At 37.3% G+C, this 18,756-nt stretch overlaps 1 protein-coding gene across 1 annotated transcript in view; it reads right to left on the reverse strand.

Moving 5' to 3' along the window:
• LOC126191429 (uncharacterized) overlaps positions 1-15,807 on the reverse strand; it is an 88,360-nt gene extending 72,553 nt beyond the window's left edge. The window contains exons 1-3 of the mRNA XM_049932306.1: positions 15,351-15,807; positions 10,398-10,634; positions 1,754-1,962 (exon numbers count right to left, since the gene is read on the reverse strand). Of these exons, the coding sequence (XP_049788263.1) occupies positions 1,754-1,962; positions 10,398-10,634; positions 15,351-15,615 (711 nt within the window). The 5' untranslated portion in view covers positions 15,616-15,807. The remainder of the gene's footprint in view (positions 1-1,753; positions 1,963-10,397; positions 10,635-15,350) is intronic.
• Positions 15,808-18,756: the final 2,949 nt, after the last annotated feature.

An 18,756-nucleotide genomic window follows, 5' to 3' on the forward strand; every position in this document is an offset into this window, starting at 1 on the left:
CACACACCATTTCATCAGGAGCTCCTTGGTGATTAATTTAGACAAAGGGTACAATTCTCTCAATGGGGGCTACGGAAACTGCAAACCAATGATAAGTTCTTGACAAAGATGTTATTTACAGACAAAGCATCATTTACAAACAAAGACACCTTCTGTAAAGTTTGGAAGGTAGGAGACGAGACACTGGCAGAAGTAAAGCTGTGAGTACCGGGCGTGAGTCGTGCTTCGGTAGCTCAGATGGTAGATCACTTGCCCACAAAAGGCAAAGGCCCCGAGTTCGAGTCTCGGTCGGGCACACAGTTTTAATCTGCCAGGAAGTTTCAAAGACACATTAATCTTTGCAAAATGTACGACTGATCCTCCAAAAACCCAGAATAGCTAAGAGAAGTGGACAAACAAAACCTTTCTCAGTCAACAAGTGGGCAGTCTTCTAAATAATCAAATTATTGGTACATATTTTATCAATGCGAACTTAAATAGTGCGAGTATTTTGATTTTTTAACAGAAGTATTGCTACTTTTACTAAAGGACATCCCAATAGATGTATAACAAGCCATGTAATACCAACACACTGGATGTCCTGCACATTCTGCACAGTGGTTCTGAACAATAGATTATAAGATTGTTGACTAGTTAGTCTGACAACACAAAATGGCTTGCATGTTCACCAAACCAAATGCCTCTGAACTTTTACTTGAGGGGTAAACTGAAACAATAAGTTTACAACTAAATTCCAACCACTCACAAACACATTAAGAATCATACTACATGAGCTTGTTCTGCTATTAGCTCAGATAAAATTGAGTGTGCAGTGTTGTCTACATCCAACTGTTTTACAGTGTGTATGACCTTAATGGTCACCATTTTGAACACATGTTGTAACAATGTTATCTGGTGTCATTAGATTACTTACTGTACATTTCATCCTAGTCTCACCAACTGTGTTTGCAAATGCACTCGTAAAAGGCCAACATCACGATCTTGATAGAAGATAATTACTGTAAAATCTAATGTATTGTATGCATCTACAAACACATTATTATAAGGTAAATAGTACAACAAACCAACCCCTTTATGCAAAAATGAAGAACACACATACTATGTACCCATCACCAGCAGCTTTTGTTTGAAAGATTTTCTTCTATCCCTAGGTGGTTGAGTTATTCTTGTGGCCTGCCTTAGATGTGTCACCTTGTTATTACTGCACCTTTCTTCTCTATTGTTGCAAATAGTACAACTGGTATTCTTCATGTGCCTTCACACATATCTTTTCCTTCTGCTATTTTCATGACTGCTAGGTAATGGTTAACTAGTACTATGAGATATATGAAGCACTATTAACTCTGTCAGATGGATATGACCGGGGACATTTGCTTTAATACAAACCCATCATATAAAAAATGGAAATACAAAGCACTGTAGTTTCCGCTGTGGGTACTATAACTGAAGCTGACATTAAGATTATTTGGTAATTGCTTTAGTAACGAGTTGTTTGGAAGTTATTGAGGTCCAAATGAACAACCTCTCAAATAAACAAATATCACAGAATATATACATACAAGTGTTCTCAGTTACAGTCATGACTGTATTCTGCTAAACATGAATGGAACATCATAGTTATACTTTTCATAACAGTAACAGTATAGTTTTCACCTACATCAAAATGTCATGTCTTTACAAACGGTTTGAAACTGGTAATGTAAAACTGTTTAACATATGTCATAGCTATCTTGGCACACAACTCTGTACTTACACCTCCTTTCCCAGTTGCCAAGCAATCTTTAATCTTATCACCCGTAACATCTGCATTGCAGTCAACTCTAAAAACAGTGTGGGGTGCCCAGTGTTGCCATAAAACATTCCCTGTTAAGCCATCAAGTGCCAAAAGGCCACCAAAACAAGGTGAGGCCCCATTAAAGTACACAGTGCATACAAATTTTGGATCTGTATCACCATCAGCTCCTGGAAGCAAAAAGAAAACTTACAACGTACATGAAAATCAATATACAACAACTTATTCAGTAATTTACAGCAATCTCTGAGAAACAGAGACATAATCCAGTTATGCAACCATAATTATATAATTTAAGAGGGACATTAATGTGAGTTTGCAATGTAATGAAGAACGAATTATAGTGGAGAAGAACTGCACTAAAAGTGCACTGCAAAGAAACTAATTACTTTGAATCAAGAGTCATTTAAAACATTACCAAGTGCAAGCAATATAAGGATTCACTGAAAGGCTGGCCTTACATATCATGTCTACAACTTTGCTTTCATAACTTTTTCTCAGAGTTTGAGGCTTTATTGCAAAAAACTTACAAAAAATTTATGACACAAAGTATTGGTCATTGCTGACTACTAATTTATCCTATCTTTCAGGAAGCATATGAATCCCACAGTGAATGGAATGGCTATTTTTGAGGAGAGCAATCAACTAATTCAATTTTGCTCTTGTTCATTTGACTGGAAATGCTGGCCAGACAGGTCGTGTGCCATTGATCAGGTGGTGGTCAGAGGAAGCAATGTCTGGAGAATACGGCATGTGGGGTAGGACTTCCCATTTCATCATTTATACGTATGTTTAGACGAGTTTTGTGAGATGGGGTCGAGCATTACCATCCCGCAAAATCAACTATTCATGTCTATCGCTGTACTGTGGCCATTTGTCTTTCAGTGCTCAGTGTGAATGCATCACTTGCTTTTGATAATGATCTCCTGTGATTGTTTCTGTCAATTTCAGTAGCTTTTAAAACCTTCTCTATTCCACGGCAGTGCTGGTCTTCAACATCAAACTCATCATTTTTGAAATGTTCAAAACATTCTCCAAATGTCCTTTCACCAACATGTACCTCAAGATAGGCCTTACCCAGCATTTTATGGGCCACAACCTCAGACTTCTTCATATTAAAGCACAAATGTCCCACAAGTGACAAGAATTGGGCTCATAAGTTGACATAATCAATCCAGAATAACTTTATGATGCAATCGCACATAAACTAATATTTTGATGATGTTATGTTTATAACTGCCTATGCTTATTGTATGACATTTGTGACCTACCACTTGCAACAGTACTTGCAACTGTGGCCACCTATTGCAAAACAGTGAAAGCAAAGTTGTAGACCTAATAGAAACAGTAAGCGACAGCAACAAAAATTTGTTTTTGTTATATTAAACATAATGAGTAAAATATAACTAAAGTTTCAATTTGAGTAACAGAATAGTTTTATTTATATAGATTTTAAAGTAATCACATTGTGTGTGCTTTGCACAAATGGATAACAATATTAAGAAAAGGACAACAATCAGTCACAATATCCATCATTTATTGGAGCAGATCTATATTTCGACTGTTGCATAGTCATCATCAGTACAGTTTCCAACAGCTAACATAGCCCCCAATGAGTCAGAGTATAAACATTAGTACATGATATGGGTGCATCTGTCAGTCACCTGCGTGCCCACCATGTATTAATGTTCATACTATGGCACAGTGCGACCTACATCAACTGTTGGCAGCTGCACTCATGGTTAACGGGCATCAGAGTTCAAATCTCAGTACACTTCTCTTGAAGACAGGCCATATGAGGCTTTTCTTGAAGATATCCTTGTGAAGCACACACCATAACAGTAACCACATTAAAAAAAATTCTTTAATTGAATTTCTCAGCCTAGGTCACACAAGTCATGCCATTATCAGTTTTGAACTTCTTAGTAAAGCATCACCAGATGTTGAAACTGATAATGATATTATCTGTGAGACCCGAGGCTGAGAAGTTAGACAGAATAGTTTTGTTGCACAATGGTCACTTTGTTCACCTTAGGCAGTTTTTATTAACTGTGTGCACATGAAGAAATCAAAGAAGTGTACAATATGGCATTGAACAATCAATAATTAATGAATGCAATATTTGATGCCATAAGAACATACGAAGAAAGGGTACAGAATTATTATTATTATTATTATTCTTTTTTTTTTTTTTTTTTTTTTTGAGGAATTAACCCTGCGAGAGATGTGATAAGGTGGGTGCAGCATTTGTTGAATGCTGATCAAAAGAAAACATTCTGCATTTGGAAGGACGACGGTTCAATCCCACATCCAGCCATCCTGATTTAGGTTTTCCGTAATTTCCCTAAATCGCTCCAGGCAAATGCCGGGATGGTTCCTTTCAAAGGGCACGGCCGACTTCCTTCCCTGTCCTTCCGTAAACCAACGAGACCGATGACCTCCCTGTCTGGTCTCCTTCCCCAAAACAACCCAACCCAAGAAAACATTAGCACAAACTTCTGCATAATGTTCAAACAATTTTTAAAATAATTCTGCGCACTGATTTGTACCATGGATCAAAAATGGATCCACTCTGTCATTGTACAGGCAAAACAGCAGATGAAGTGAGTTTAAGCTAATGAGCCTGCACCAAAAATGGACAATTCAGTTTCATCTTCTGGAAATGTTATGGCCAACGTTTCCAATCCACCAGATTTGATACCTTGTGAGTATCACTTATTTTTACATCTACAGAAATTAGTTTTGGAAAATGGGACTAAAAGGATTTTGACAGCCACATAGATGAGTCTTTTCAGTTCTGCTAGAATTTCACTTCAGGAATAGAACTAATCCACTGGAAAGAGTTCTGAACACAATGCACTGACATGAAAAGGAATTAAAATGTATTCCTTTATTTCATAACACACTGACATAAGCAATAAAAGCTCTGTCTTGGTGCCAGTATGTTAGATCAATGGATAGATTCTGATGTATCGACAGACTTTATGTTATACAAAAACTTCTCATAATAACAGTATGAAATAGGAAAGATTGCTACCCATGAAATAGGGGAGGCATTGGACACACACACACACACACACACACACACACACACACACACACACACACACACACACACACACACACACACACACGACCACTGTCAACTGCAGCTGCTAAGGCGGCCTGACTGCAATGAGCAGGGATTTCAGCTGCAATGGTAGTGTGGGGAGGGGTGTCAGTTTGTCAGTTGCAGAAGAGGTTTGAGGAGAGGAGATGGATAATGAGTACAGTAGAGGTAGGATATGCCGGATATGTGAAATGCTTTAAAGAAAAGCTACTAGAATCCTCTCAAGTTCAAACCAATGTGTTTCTATCAATACATGGATGACACGTTTCAGAAGTGACCTTGCGGAGAGGAAAATCATGGAGCATTCCTGCAAGATTTAAATTCCTATTCTAACACAAAATTCATGAAGGAACTTGAAAAAAAGAGGACCAGCTATTTTTCCTTGACATGACAGTCAAGGAGAATACCAGATGGATCCCTGGGTCTCACTGTATATAGAAAATTCACTCACAGTCACTGTCTTCAGGCACTGTGCCATCATTACTCATTCCAAAGAATTCAGTTATAGACTCTGGACCATAAAGCTTGAACACTTTCAAACAAGGAGAGCTTAATGGAAGAACTGAAACACCTACGAATAGCGTTCTAAGGAAACGGGAACTCAGATCATCAAACTGAGTGGTTATTGCAGTCAAAATCAGGAACAGTCTGACAAAAAGGTCAAGATCAGGACAGAAATGCCAAAAATTGCTTGTCTACTTTATGCTGCCTGAATATCCTGGAGGATTGGTAGACTCCTGTGGAAACATGGCATCCAGTATATTTTGCTCATGTCAACAAACAGAAAAGTTTACTTTGTAATGTTAAGATGATCTAGGTCTCTAAAAGCCAGGTGTGTATTGCATCCCATGCAAATTTTATGTGTCTTGTGTGGCAGCAAATTATTAGAAAAACTGAAGAGAAATGCAAGGGATGTAAGTGACACACCCAACTAAAACTACAACTCAAATCACTTGTAGTCACTCAAATACAATTATAAATGAAATACAATGATATCAGCTTCATAGTGCAAACACCAAGTTTCTGTGACAGTATGATTAAAATAGTTAACAGTTAGGCTGGAGTTCAGGCTTTGATACAAATAACAGCACAATAAGCAGGACCTGAAGAAAAAGACGACTCGGTCAATTGTTGAAATATTGCAAGATATGGAAACAAAAACTTCTGTGAACTGGAAGCACACCATTAGTGTGTGTGAGTGTGGGTGGGGGGGGGGGGGGAGGCAAGGGGGGGGGGGTGAGACTCGCATGAACATACACACCACTTGATGCCTCTTCTATCTAATCAGAAGCAATCTATCCTACGTAGTTTTTCACCATTTTTACAGATGAGATATTGTGATAGACTACTTGTACCAATTTCTTGTACTAGTCTCCTTTTGACTTTGCTCAGATTTTTCCCCAATAAGATATTTGATTTGTTTAAATCTATGATTAAATGCTATTTAAGTTTATAGCAAATTTCCAACACAGTTATTGCATCAGGATGCTTGCATACATGTCTTACAACACTGTTAAGCACATTCTTATCTCATTGTATTGTACAATACTCAAATTTTATCCACTGATACTTCACATTTTTCAGCTCCAAAAATGACTGGTCAGATAGCTTGCAATCTGTTGCAGTCATACCTGCTAAGCAGACACAGCTTTTTACTCTACTTAACTTTACTTGTGATACCTGCAGTCAAGTTAAGTGAGTCAAAAAGGTTGGGACAGGAGGTTTAGGACATTATTATTACCAGTGGCACGAAGCACAATAAAAAGTATTCTCTGGGATACACATCACTATGGTTTGCAGATTATTGATGTAGAAGGGCACCTGGTAATTTCTGAATACATTTAGTATAATGTTACATAAATCCCTGCTCTACTTGTAAGTTCCCCAGTCCATAACTGGTACAGTGCAAACTTCCCCTTATACCAATGGAATATTGGGAAGTTATTGAAGACATTTTTTAAGTTTTCTCTGGATCATTTTGCTATTAAAACATCAAGGACAGGTGGTCTATAAAAGCAAGCCATTACAATGTCATCCACAGTGTTTATTTTCACTCAACTTATTTCATGTTTGAAATCAGCAAGTCTCTCTAATTATGCTTCTCACAGCTAAAACTTCATCCTCACAATACATGTGTAGTATATCCATGTGGTTTATTTCATTTAGAATTTAGGTTTTCACTGCAATTTGCTTCTGGTTCCTGCCATCTTTATGCTTGTAATACATGGATATTGTTACAATTATTAAGTGAGACGTCTAGCAGTTAGGCAGTAACATATATTAATTTGAGTATATGGCACCCCCCTCTGCCCCCCCCCCCACACACATTAAAGATAAAGAGTAATTTTCTCCTCACTCCAAGCAATACGTTTATTATAAATACCCACTTCCTGAAACTACTCAAACCTTAAAGCTATGTAAACCTGACAAATGTCTCTGAATTTTATCGATACAGTAGGACAGAGATTAGATCACATATGCAACATATTATAACATAATAATCTTAAAAATTACACAGAAGAGAATAAAAAGAAGGAAAGAAAATTGCTTTCTTGTTGGTTAAATGTAAAATGGAGTACTGTCTCTCACTGAATAAAAAATGATTGTAACAAGTTACAACATACTCACAACATTATAGTACACTACTTCGATATCAAAGGCAAAAACAAAAGCAGCAAATCTGAAAATAAAAACAAAAAGAAAAAAATTTAAAGAGCCTCTTGAATGTAGGAAAAAATATTGTAAAAGTAAAAAATTAATATATATGTAAAGAAATACTGGAATAAATAAATAAACTTACAGCAGAAACAATAATAAACAAAATGCACAAGAAAGCACAATAGAACCTTAGTGGACAAAGACAGTTAAAAGTACAATCAAAATCAAACAATAGAGTGTGGGGATCCCTTTGCACACTGTGGCCTTCAGTATTCACACTGACATGATAAAGTTACAAGATTTCTTCCACACATATTCCCATCCACAGTAAATGTTTGTTTGCGAACTTTTTTTCAGATAGTTTCTATCTCCTTCAAATCCAAGAATTTGCATCTTACAGCAAAGAAAGAAAGTGTCACAAACTATGCCAAACATTTACAACTACAATAACAGTTAAAATCTTACAGTAATTAGGCCAATCAACTCATCCAGATTTTATAACATGTGTGTATTCTTCCAAAAATAAGTCTTAGTGGCATCTAGTTCACATGAACCTGCCAAGAGGATGGTAATTTCTTTGTCCCTATGGAAATGGTGCAGGAAATGTACAAGTGGAAGCGTTTGGTGGTTATAAGGAGAACTGGATAACAGAGCATGAATTCAGGGAGTGAAAAGGACAGAATAAATTGTGCTGAGGGCAATAGGGTAGTTTTATGACATGAGATATTTGAACACGTGCCATATCTTCTCACACACCCAATACTCCCACCACTCCTCACAAATCAGCTACAAAGGAGCAACCCACCCCCACCCCCCCTTGTTACCCATAATCACCCTGAGCTGGAACACCTGAACCACATCATTTGTCAGGGCTTTGATTACCTCTCTTCATGCCCTGAAACGAATGATATTCTGATCCTTGCCACCACTCTTAAAGTAGTGTTCTGTCGTCCACCTGACCTACACAATATCCTAGTCCATCCCTATGCTACTCCCACTCCCAATCCCTTGCCACAGGGGCCATACCTGTGGTAGACCAAGGAGCAAGACCTGCCCAATCCACCCAATCAGCAGTTCCTATTCCAGTGCTTTCACAGGCTTATCCTGCCCCATCACAGTCTGTGAAACCAGCCATGTCACACACCAGTTCTGCTGCAATCACTGCACAGTTTTTTTATGTCAGTACAACTATGAAAAAGCTGTTCAACAGGATGAATGGCCACTGCCAAACTGTGACCAAGAGCTAAGTAGATCACCCTGTGGCACAACATGCATCTGAACATAACATGCTTGAATTCAATGGCTGCTTCATTGCCTGAGCCATCTGCATCTCCCCTTCCCCACCAGCTTTTCTGAAATGTGCAGATGGGAGTTATTCTTACCATACATTTTCCGTTCACAACCTATGGTAACCTACTGTCCCCATACATGCACTCAACAGTTTCCATCCCCTCTGTCCTATGACCTCCTCCTTAGTCTTGTCCCCTCACCCACTTTGTGTGCCACCTTCTGCTGATGCATCCACCCATCTTTCCCTTTCTCTGCTCCTCTCCTTTTTGGCCATCTGTCCTCCTCCCTCCCCTCATTATTCCACAGCTGCCTCACTCTGTTGGCAGTCCAATCCCTCCATGCACTTCCAGACAGCACTCTTCCCTCACCTGCCTTCCACATACACTGCTATACCTCCCCTTCCCTGCCTCCTCCAGACTGCTGCTTCTGGTTTTCATAACAGTTGCATTTCAGTTCCAGTCCGAGATTTCAGAGATTGCGGTCATGCAAGTGTGTGTTTACTTTTCCGCAGAAGGTTTTGGCCGAAAGCTAATGCATAAGTGTCTCTTCATTATGCCTGTCTGCAACTCAATGTGTCATTTTTGTGATGAGTAGTAATCTATCTTTTCCTTAAGCTGTTGATATTCCAACCTGGAGTTTCCACTGTTTGATTATTACTACATAATATATTTAATTGTATACCAAACAGCTGTTTCTTTTTTTTTTAATGTATTGTATAGTTGTCACTGGATTTGGCACTCTATTTACTGTTAGTGTAGGCATGCCAAGTATCATAAAACCAAGCGACTCATAATCCACATGGGACACAGTTGCTCAAGTTCTGACAAGTACCACAAAAATTTTGGGCTTCATTTAGAAAATCAGGTTCCTGTACAAGTAGTATCATTGCTAAGAGTTGTGTTCTACTGAAGACACTGCAAAGCTGGTACTTAGAAGAGTTTTAGTTTCTACATAATGCGAGAAATGGAGAAGGCTTATAAATACTTTATAACTGAGGTATAAATATAAAATTTTATATTACTGTATTGAATTTTTATTGGTAATAATTTTTAATATTTTTTATTATATCTTTATGTCATTAATATTTTATTAAGCTGGAAAAACATAAATTTTGAAATATACTATTGTTGTAAAGAAATTAAGAAAAGTTTATACGACCTGTTTTAAGCATGTTCTCCAACATGTCATGCACATCGGCAGCTTAAAAAAAAGTTATCACATGTTTTCAGTCACACATACCATCTCAAATCTGTATACTGTGCGGTATTATATGTTTCCTGAAAGTGTATCCCCAAATATATGAAATCAGGGTCAATTACAACCTTATTTCAAGACTATGTGTCAGACCTTGTCTGATACCTTGACTGTGTAGATAAAAGGAAGAAATGTAATACACACTGTGTACATAACAGCCCTGAGCAGGCAATGTAAAATTATGAGAATTTACCACACAAGTTTTATACATGTCTGCAGTACACAATCAGTCATGACTCAAAGAGCAAACTTAGCACAGTTGCTTAGAAAGCACAACATGAATTCCCAACTTACCTGTCCCATAACCAATGATCACATCATCTATTCCATCATCATTAACATCATTCAGCTGAACTGCAGACTCTGATGTAAACTTAGGAAAATTCTTCTTCCAGATGTCAGTTACTCGTATTTCTGTACAAGGAGCTAAGGAACCTCCAATATTGCTGTGCTGACCCAGTCTCCAGAACGCAACTTGATCCAGAGGAAATGGGAACCACATAATAAGAAACACCACAAGCATTATCAGACCTGGAATAAAAATTTCTCATTAGTAACAATAAGTAGTAATAATAGATGCAACTGATTTTTCTCCTCGTATACTTCAAACAGCTACCAGTTTATTATAAACAAAGAGACATATGGCAAAAAACTTCTTAATATGACAAATACTGAGCATCACTTTGGTTGTCAAAATACTCAGGTAATTAACATACTTTCTTTTTTGGTTTGAGACTATTATCTTCACTTGGGCATCACATGTTATGTACAGTCCACTGTTGCATTCATAATTGTTGGCATCCATAAAAGCTATGCACTCTTTGTCAATTGATTATGCATGGCGAATTTGAACTCTATAAATGTATCATGTGATAAAGTTGTCATTAATAACATAGAATATTTTGTGATTCTTAATCACACAACTGAAATGAGCACTAGTGCAACCATGCAGCAAAAAGTAGTCAAAGCCTGGACTGAGGATGTAATTAAGCTATCCAGGTTGTGGTAGTATTGGGTAAGAAGCAGCATATTGGTGGAAGTAATTGAATATGCGAATATGTTGGTGGAGGTTGTGGTGGTAGTGGCTGATCTGCCTGTGGACTAGCTTTGGTGTGTAGAGGCTATTCATGATGGCCTTGGCAATACTTTCAGAATTACTAGGAAAGGGATTGTTGATCACTGCAGGTGTGCTGTCCAGGATAGACGACTAGGAGACACGTTTAATTTTCTGAGCAAAATTTATTGCTTATACAATAAATACCTTCAATCAATTAAAAGTACAATCAAAACTGTTCTAAGACACCATTAAGAAAGTCTACTATTGTGTTGGCATAGTTGAATACTTTTTCTAAAGCAGAAACTTCAATCAGTCTCTAAGGTTGCAAGTACCATAAATCTAGCAAATAACGCTGAGAACGTTACTGGCTGGAGACACCCAAAGTAGCTGAAAAATTATTTTTCTACTAGAAATATGAATAAAGTCATTGTATCTTGCCACAAATATCATCAGACTCATTGACACATGAGTTTCTAAGAAAGTCACCTTCTCTGAGATCTATTACATAGAGGTGCCAAATGCATCACCATTTTTTGACAATTCTGAAAGGCAGAACAGGATAAGGAAAGTTATGTTGAAGTTAACATCTCATCAGTAACTGAGAGACAATGCTTTAGTGAACTAAACACATTTGAGAGAGGAATTTATGACATTGCCGAAGGTGCCATCTTGGTACAGTATTTACTTTAAGTGATTTAGGAAAATGACGAAAACCCCAGACCAGAATACTGATTTGAAAGTTTCCGTTCACTTTACCCATTAAATTTAAGTCCAATGAATTAACAAAGGTAGCATCCCATACATAAAAAGAAAGCCCAAGGGATCTACATTATAAGAATACAACTTTCATTTTTTTCACCACTGACCACTTACAGTGGAACAGATTTGAACATTAAATATACAACTAAGAATACTTTTTACAGTGAAGCATTTACAATTTACTTCCATTCAGAAACTCTCTGGCGACATCAATTTCCACATGAAATAGCTTACTTTTACTATTTTCTTGCAGAAATGGCTAATGTGTTCCTCCCAGTTTAATCTTCCATCAATGTGAAAGCCTAGTAGTTTTACTGATTTACTTTCCACAGCTGTAGCCAGACCCAGAAGTAGTTCTTGTGTTTTATCAGGACTCTGACGGAACTCTTGAAGACTGACAAACTATCATAAGAAAATCTGTTAACAACGTTTCAAGAACCAGCTTTAAATGATGGCTGTAGGAATATACTACAGTTCCCTATGTACTACTCACACAGAGATCATGAGAATGAGATTAGAATAATTACTGCACACACAATGGCATTCAAACAATCACTATTCCCTAACTCCACACACGAATGGAACAGGAAGAACCCCTAATAACTGGTACAATGCGATGGATCCTCTGCTATGCACCTCAAGGCGGTTTGCACAGTACAGATGGTGATGTAAGTGCATAGGAATCCATTGGAAGAAAACCAATTCATTGCTCGTTCTAATTTTCCCTTTGTTGCCAGATGCAGTTCTATCATGTCATGGCATGGTGCGCTAAGCAGTGTTGTGTCATCCTCAAAACACACTATCAAATCTGCTCCGGCATGGTTTGGCACATCCTTAACTGCAGTGATGCACAGAAATGGACCTAGGACCGAGCCCTGTGGTACTCCGGTCCAAACTTTCTTCAAAGAAGAGCATCAGTTTTTGACTGATGCAAACTGCTTTCTGTTGCTTCATTACGACTTTGTCACATCTAAATATGGGCTGAGTACACTAAAATATGCGTTTTGCAAGTAGGGTGTTAAATGGCATACAGTTGAAGGCATTGCTGAGATCACAAAATACAACTAATACTAGATCCTTATGTTCAAACGCAGTTAACAGTTGGTTAACAACTTCAATGACCACATTAGTGGTATTTTTGCCATGTTGGAATCCAAATTGTCTGTTGATCATGCTTTCCAAAACAGCTATTTAGTTGTTTGTACATTTGATTCTCAAAAACTTTGGAGAAAATTAAGTCAATTTGTGAATGGCAGCTAGCCTCAAATGTGGAAAAATGTAATTTAATGTGGATGAGTAGGAAGAACAAACTTGTAATGTTTGGATATAGTATTAATAGTGTCCTGCTTGACACTGTCAAGTCACTTAAATATCTGGGCATAATGTTGCAAAGCGAGATGATGTGGGACGAGCATGTGAAAACAGTGATAAGGAAGGCAAATGTGCAACTTTGGTTTATTTGGAGAATTTTAGGAAACAGTGGTTCACCTCTTACAGAAGGCAGCATACAGGACACTGGTGAGACGTATTCTTGACTACTGCTCGATTGTTTGGAATCCGTACCAGGTCAGACTGAAGGAAGACATTGAAGCAATTCAGAGGTGGCCAGCTGGCATTTTTACCAGTAGGTTCAAACAACACATAAGAGTTGCTGAGATGATTTGGCAATCCAAATGGGAATCCCTGGAGGGAAGGCGACATTCTTTCCAAAAAACACAATTGAGAAAATTTAGAGAACCAGCATTTGAAGCTGACTGCTGAACGATTCTACTGCCAACCTAAATCACACATAAGGACCACAAAAATAAGATACATGAAATTAGGACTCATACAGAGACATACAGACAGTTGTTTTTCCCTCACATGGCTGAAGAACTAATAACAGTCCATACTTCTGAAGTTTGAGAATCTTGATACAGATTTTGTAATATCCCTGGGGATGATGGCATTCCAATGGAAGGCAGAACCCTGAGGTGGCTCAGCGACAAAAAGATGTAAAGTACAAGTGCCATTTTCTTTAATTTTGTCTTTCAGTTTGCTCAGATAGTTAATAAAGTAATCGTTTACTTCCTCAGGGTCCAGTGTTGCAACTTGTGTGGGGTTTTCAACTTTTCTTCATTGATTGTGCCCCACGCTGCTTTACGTTTGTTGGGAGCACCCTCTATGTAGTATTCACATGCCAGATTTTTGGCCAGGGTCAGTTTGTCTTTGTAGTTCTTTTTACATCGTAAATGAGCTCTATATATGGTGTTATCCAACTCAGGCTCTTGTTTACAATATTTTTTATATATTCTGTACAGTAGTACCTGTGATACATCTACATCTATATTCAGAAATCCACATTATCACTTCATGGTGGCTGGAGGATAGTACTTTGTTTACCACTGTCACATCCCCCTTTCCTTGTCCACTTGTGAATGGTTTGTGGGAAGAACAGTTGCTGGTACACCTCCACGTAAGCTCAAATTTCTCTATCTTACCTTCATAGACTTTCCGCGAAATATAAATAGAAAGATGTCATCTGCTGATTTCAGCTCTCACACAATGCAGTCAGCTGTAGAAAGATTTATATATTCTATCCCTGCTCATGGTCAAAGATCTGGAAACCTTACATGGCTATGCAAAAATGGGGCACTACAATGGATGTTTGACTATATGTATGAGCTATCGTAATATATGCAGAAGAATATTGGAATAACTAGGCCTACAATTTGTTTTTAAAACTCAGCAAATAACAACGATTTGTGACATAAAATATGTAAAATAAGTTACCTCAGATAGATAGTATAATGTCACATAAGGGACATACTATAATAGCCTGCAAAATTTAAGATAAAATTGTGGCGTACACACACCTCATTCTTCCTATACTGTAAATAGCTGCATTAAGTTGTTAAAGAAAACCTGTCATTCCATAGATCATTACAGACATAATTAATAATAATAGTATTATTTTTCAATAAAACTGAAAAAAACTGACAAAGAAAATATATTTATTGACTCTTCTGAATTTTTAGTGGAATCATGTAATTTAAGGAGAAAGTTGTATAAAACTACGACTTGTATAAAGTGTTCTAATGTTTCTCTTTTCTTCCATATGGCGCTGCATGTTTATTTAGTGCCAAGTGTTGTTTGAGCAATATTTCTTGGTATAGTGTCCTTGGGAAGTAGCCTTTTCGGACACATAATTGTGTCCACAAACATATGGTAGTAACTGCCAGAACTTGCCAACTGCGAAATTGCAGTGAACTCTGTAGGTGCTTTGTGCGTATATTATCTATTGGTTTAGCAATGTACTTTAGAACTGTTACATCGTTATCTAGTAATAAGTTATAACACAAAACAGGAAAAGAAAAACACGGTGTTACAGAGGTAATGCAATAATCTACGAGCAGAGGATCAGCTAAAAAGTAGAGACCAAGATGTGTTACCTAAAAGTGCCGTCAATGCTATTACACCGTAACAACAAGGTACGCAAAAAACTTTACAGGACGAAACTTTGCCAGTTTCGTTTTGAAGATGTGTGCTTTTTAATTTCCTTCTTGGGGCCATAAGTGGTCGTTTCACTCCTCTTTCTTCGTCCACTTTGAAACCATTTCTACCGTCACGAATAAACACTTCGTCCTCAACATCATCGCTCCCATCATCTTCGTCGAAGCTGTCTTTCACAGCTAGTTTCGGAACAGTAAACGACATCACGCTACAACAAATTGTATTACGAATGGAGCGACGCCGTGAAAAAGGGAAGTTTTAGCAGCAGTTCCATACGTATATCACTCTCACTGTATCTCCTACACTGACGCACAACAAAACACCGCCTAGTGTCAACATAATCCACAGATAATCAAAATAAACAATGCGTCTAATGTCAAAATGTGCATAGAACCTCTTTAGCGGGTCAACTGTTACATGATCGATGTTACCCTATCGACATGTTATATGCTGAATGTCTATCGAAATGCCACCAAGAAAAATACTGTAATAACAAATAAATTTAGCTGACAATGACCTGCTGTAAAAAAGATTTGGCATACATTCGTGTTGATCCTTAAAAAATTTATAGCTTTTATTTGTTTTTCCACCGTTATTTATTAACTAGTATTCAGCTTTATTGTTGAGTTAATGATAAATCTAGTACAGGGACTATTTCTGTAAAAGCAGCAAATAATGTAATAAACGGCAGAGCCCAGTATGTTTTTGTCTCAGAAATATTCGTCTCTAAACTGACATCGTCTTTAAAATACGATTGGTAGGTAAGCTATGGCATTATATAAATAAATTAAAATATTAGTAACACTTAGAAAACGAAAAACAAAAGTACTCTTTCTAAATGAAAAGATTATATGGAGGAAGGTTGTTCATTATCAGAGAGAATTTATAAATGTAAGGTTTATTAGTGTATGGTACAATAAACGCAATATTTCAGAACTTATTGTTAGAAATGATGTTTGTCATCATAATATGAGTGCTAAAGTTGATTTGTATCAAAACACAGTTAGTAAATAATTAGGAATATCCACAAAATGAATTTATAATCTACTGTACTCTGTCTATAAAATGCTGTTTCCTGACTATTAGAAAATCATGACAGTAATAAGTTGTAAGGTTTGTACTGTACTGTAATTAATTACTAAATTATTATATGCTTGTGGGAACTCTTCTCATCAGAGATCATAGTCCTTAAATTAACAACACATTTATTCTTTGGTGAAGTATATTAAATTTTATCTTTGTCTTTTGTTCTGTTGTGTAGTTGCTTCAGTTTTGCTATACACATGTTAATTAGGGTGTAATTAAAGTGCCCAAAATTGACAAATAAAAGAAGTGCATCAATGATCGAAGTACCACAACATTATTCAGAGTTCTTCCTGAGTAGATTCCCTATGCTGGTGACCCCAGTACAACAAAAGCAGATCCTATTTCTGAAGTGTGCTCTGCAGCTACAGTACCTACACCAGACATGGAGAACCTTCAAGAACATCCGTTCTTCGCACAAATACTTCAAAGCAACCTCTTCCGCAGACAAACATTTTCATGCTCCTTGCGCAACACGAGGTGGAACCGAAACACGAGAGTCTTGTGCGAAGCAGCATTTTTCCGACTATGCAAATGGCAGACAAAGACATGACCAACATTTGTACCATACAGACGTACTAGTTGAAGCCACAGCAGAAAAACTTTGTGCTACTTACCAACAATATTCAGTTTAGATGACAAATGCACGAATTTGCAATGAAGATGCGTGAATGTTTCCCAGTTGTTTCACTTCAGTTCCACCCTTGGTGAATTTGTTCGTTAAACAATATGCAGTCCAGCTGATTGGGCCTTACGAGATGTGTTCAAATTTTGTTCCTGCACTGCAAATGTGCTGTGAGCCCAGGCTGAACACGCTATCACAATGTAATCTGGATTTTAATGCTGTTCTGCTAAGACCTAACGCCATTTCTAAATTAGTGGCTTTCCAACATTGGCATGTTACATTGTGTTTTGAAACCAGTGCCCTAATTTTAAAAAGTCACAGCATCGTGGAAGATAAACCCAAAATTATGGCCTTATTGAGTAGTATTGCGAATTATGCACCGGTTATCAGTGAAATCGTCCATGCCCTGCTGGCTCTTATAAAATTCGACACCGCAAAATGGGCTCTATTTCAGTGACTTGGCAAAACTCTAGCACAGCACCTATGTCACGTTATCTACAAGAAAAGAATCGGTATCAAAAAACCCTCTCAACTATGGACGGCCACTGTGAGAGGCTATATTTCCAAGCAGCATGCTGGACAACACTCTCTGGTTGATCTGATTACACAAGTTACCCCCCCCCCCCCCCCTAACTCAGTGTGTGCTGATTTCGAAGGAATGTGATCCGCCGGACTCTGTTTAGCTTGTAAACTTAATGCTATTCCACCACAACGACAAGGAGCAGATGACTGGAACTATAACGTCCGCTACTCAAATTTATTGGTCGTATGAGATTCTCAACAGACGAGTACTACGGTCCCCAAGTGCTCACGAACATTGCTAATGGTGCCCGGGTGTGGTGCACAGCAGCTGGGGGACCATGTCCTCAGTGGATGTCAACACTTCACATTGTAACAGGACATCCTCATCTAACATTACTTTTTCTCGACAGAGTTGTCGATAGCAGCATTATTTTTTTCGAATTTTGGACAGGTCAATATTATCTCAGTTGCTTTTCTGAAAACTTTCATATAATTTTATACACAGCATGTTGTATTTCAAGCTAAAATTTATGAAAAGCAATTACTTTATAAAATATTTTGGTTTCTATGTTATAATCGATAAGTACAGTTAAAATTATATTTTTAGATACATTTGAAGTTACGAATTATTTGCACACTTAAAATTTCTACTATTAATTATGCAATCTTGAACTGTACACTATGTTTATTTCTGGATTCGTTTATGAAATAGTAATCGAAATTAATAATGTAACAAAAACTAGTAGGTATTCATTGGTTAAGAAAAATTGCAAACCCTTAGGACTATTGTTATTTCTGCAGAGTATGAGAGTTGTAAACTTGTCTCTGATGTGATCAGATGTATTTTTGTATAATAGGGGTGAGCAATGTAATTTTGGAACTGTTAATATGAAAAATCAATATACTGTATGATATACTAAAATGTGAGTAAATCAGTGGAAAATATATTTAAGTAAAAAGTTCTGCAACAACAATCTTCCAATTTATTTAGTTCAAACTACTGTGAGAACCTGGAATTAGATTTCCAGCTTGAAGAATCAGGCCTCTAGACAAGAAGAACTCAAGCCATCTCAACATGACAAGTTAAGTAAACTTGAAAGTTTATTGTAGCCATC

Source organism: Schistocerca cancellata, chromosome 6, assembly GCF_023864275.1.
Source record: "Schistocerca cancellata isolate TAMUIC-IGC-003103 chromosome 6, iqSchCanc2.1, whole genome shotgun sequence".
NCBI lineage: Eukaryota > Metazoa > Arthropoda > Insecta > Orthoptera > Acrididae > Schistocerca > Schistocerca cancellata.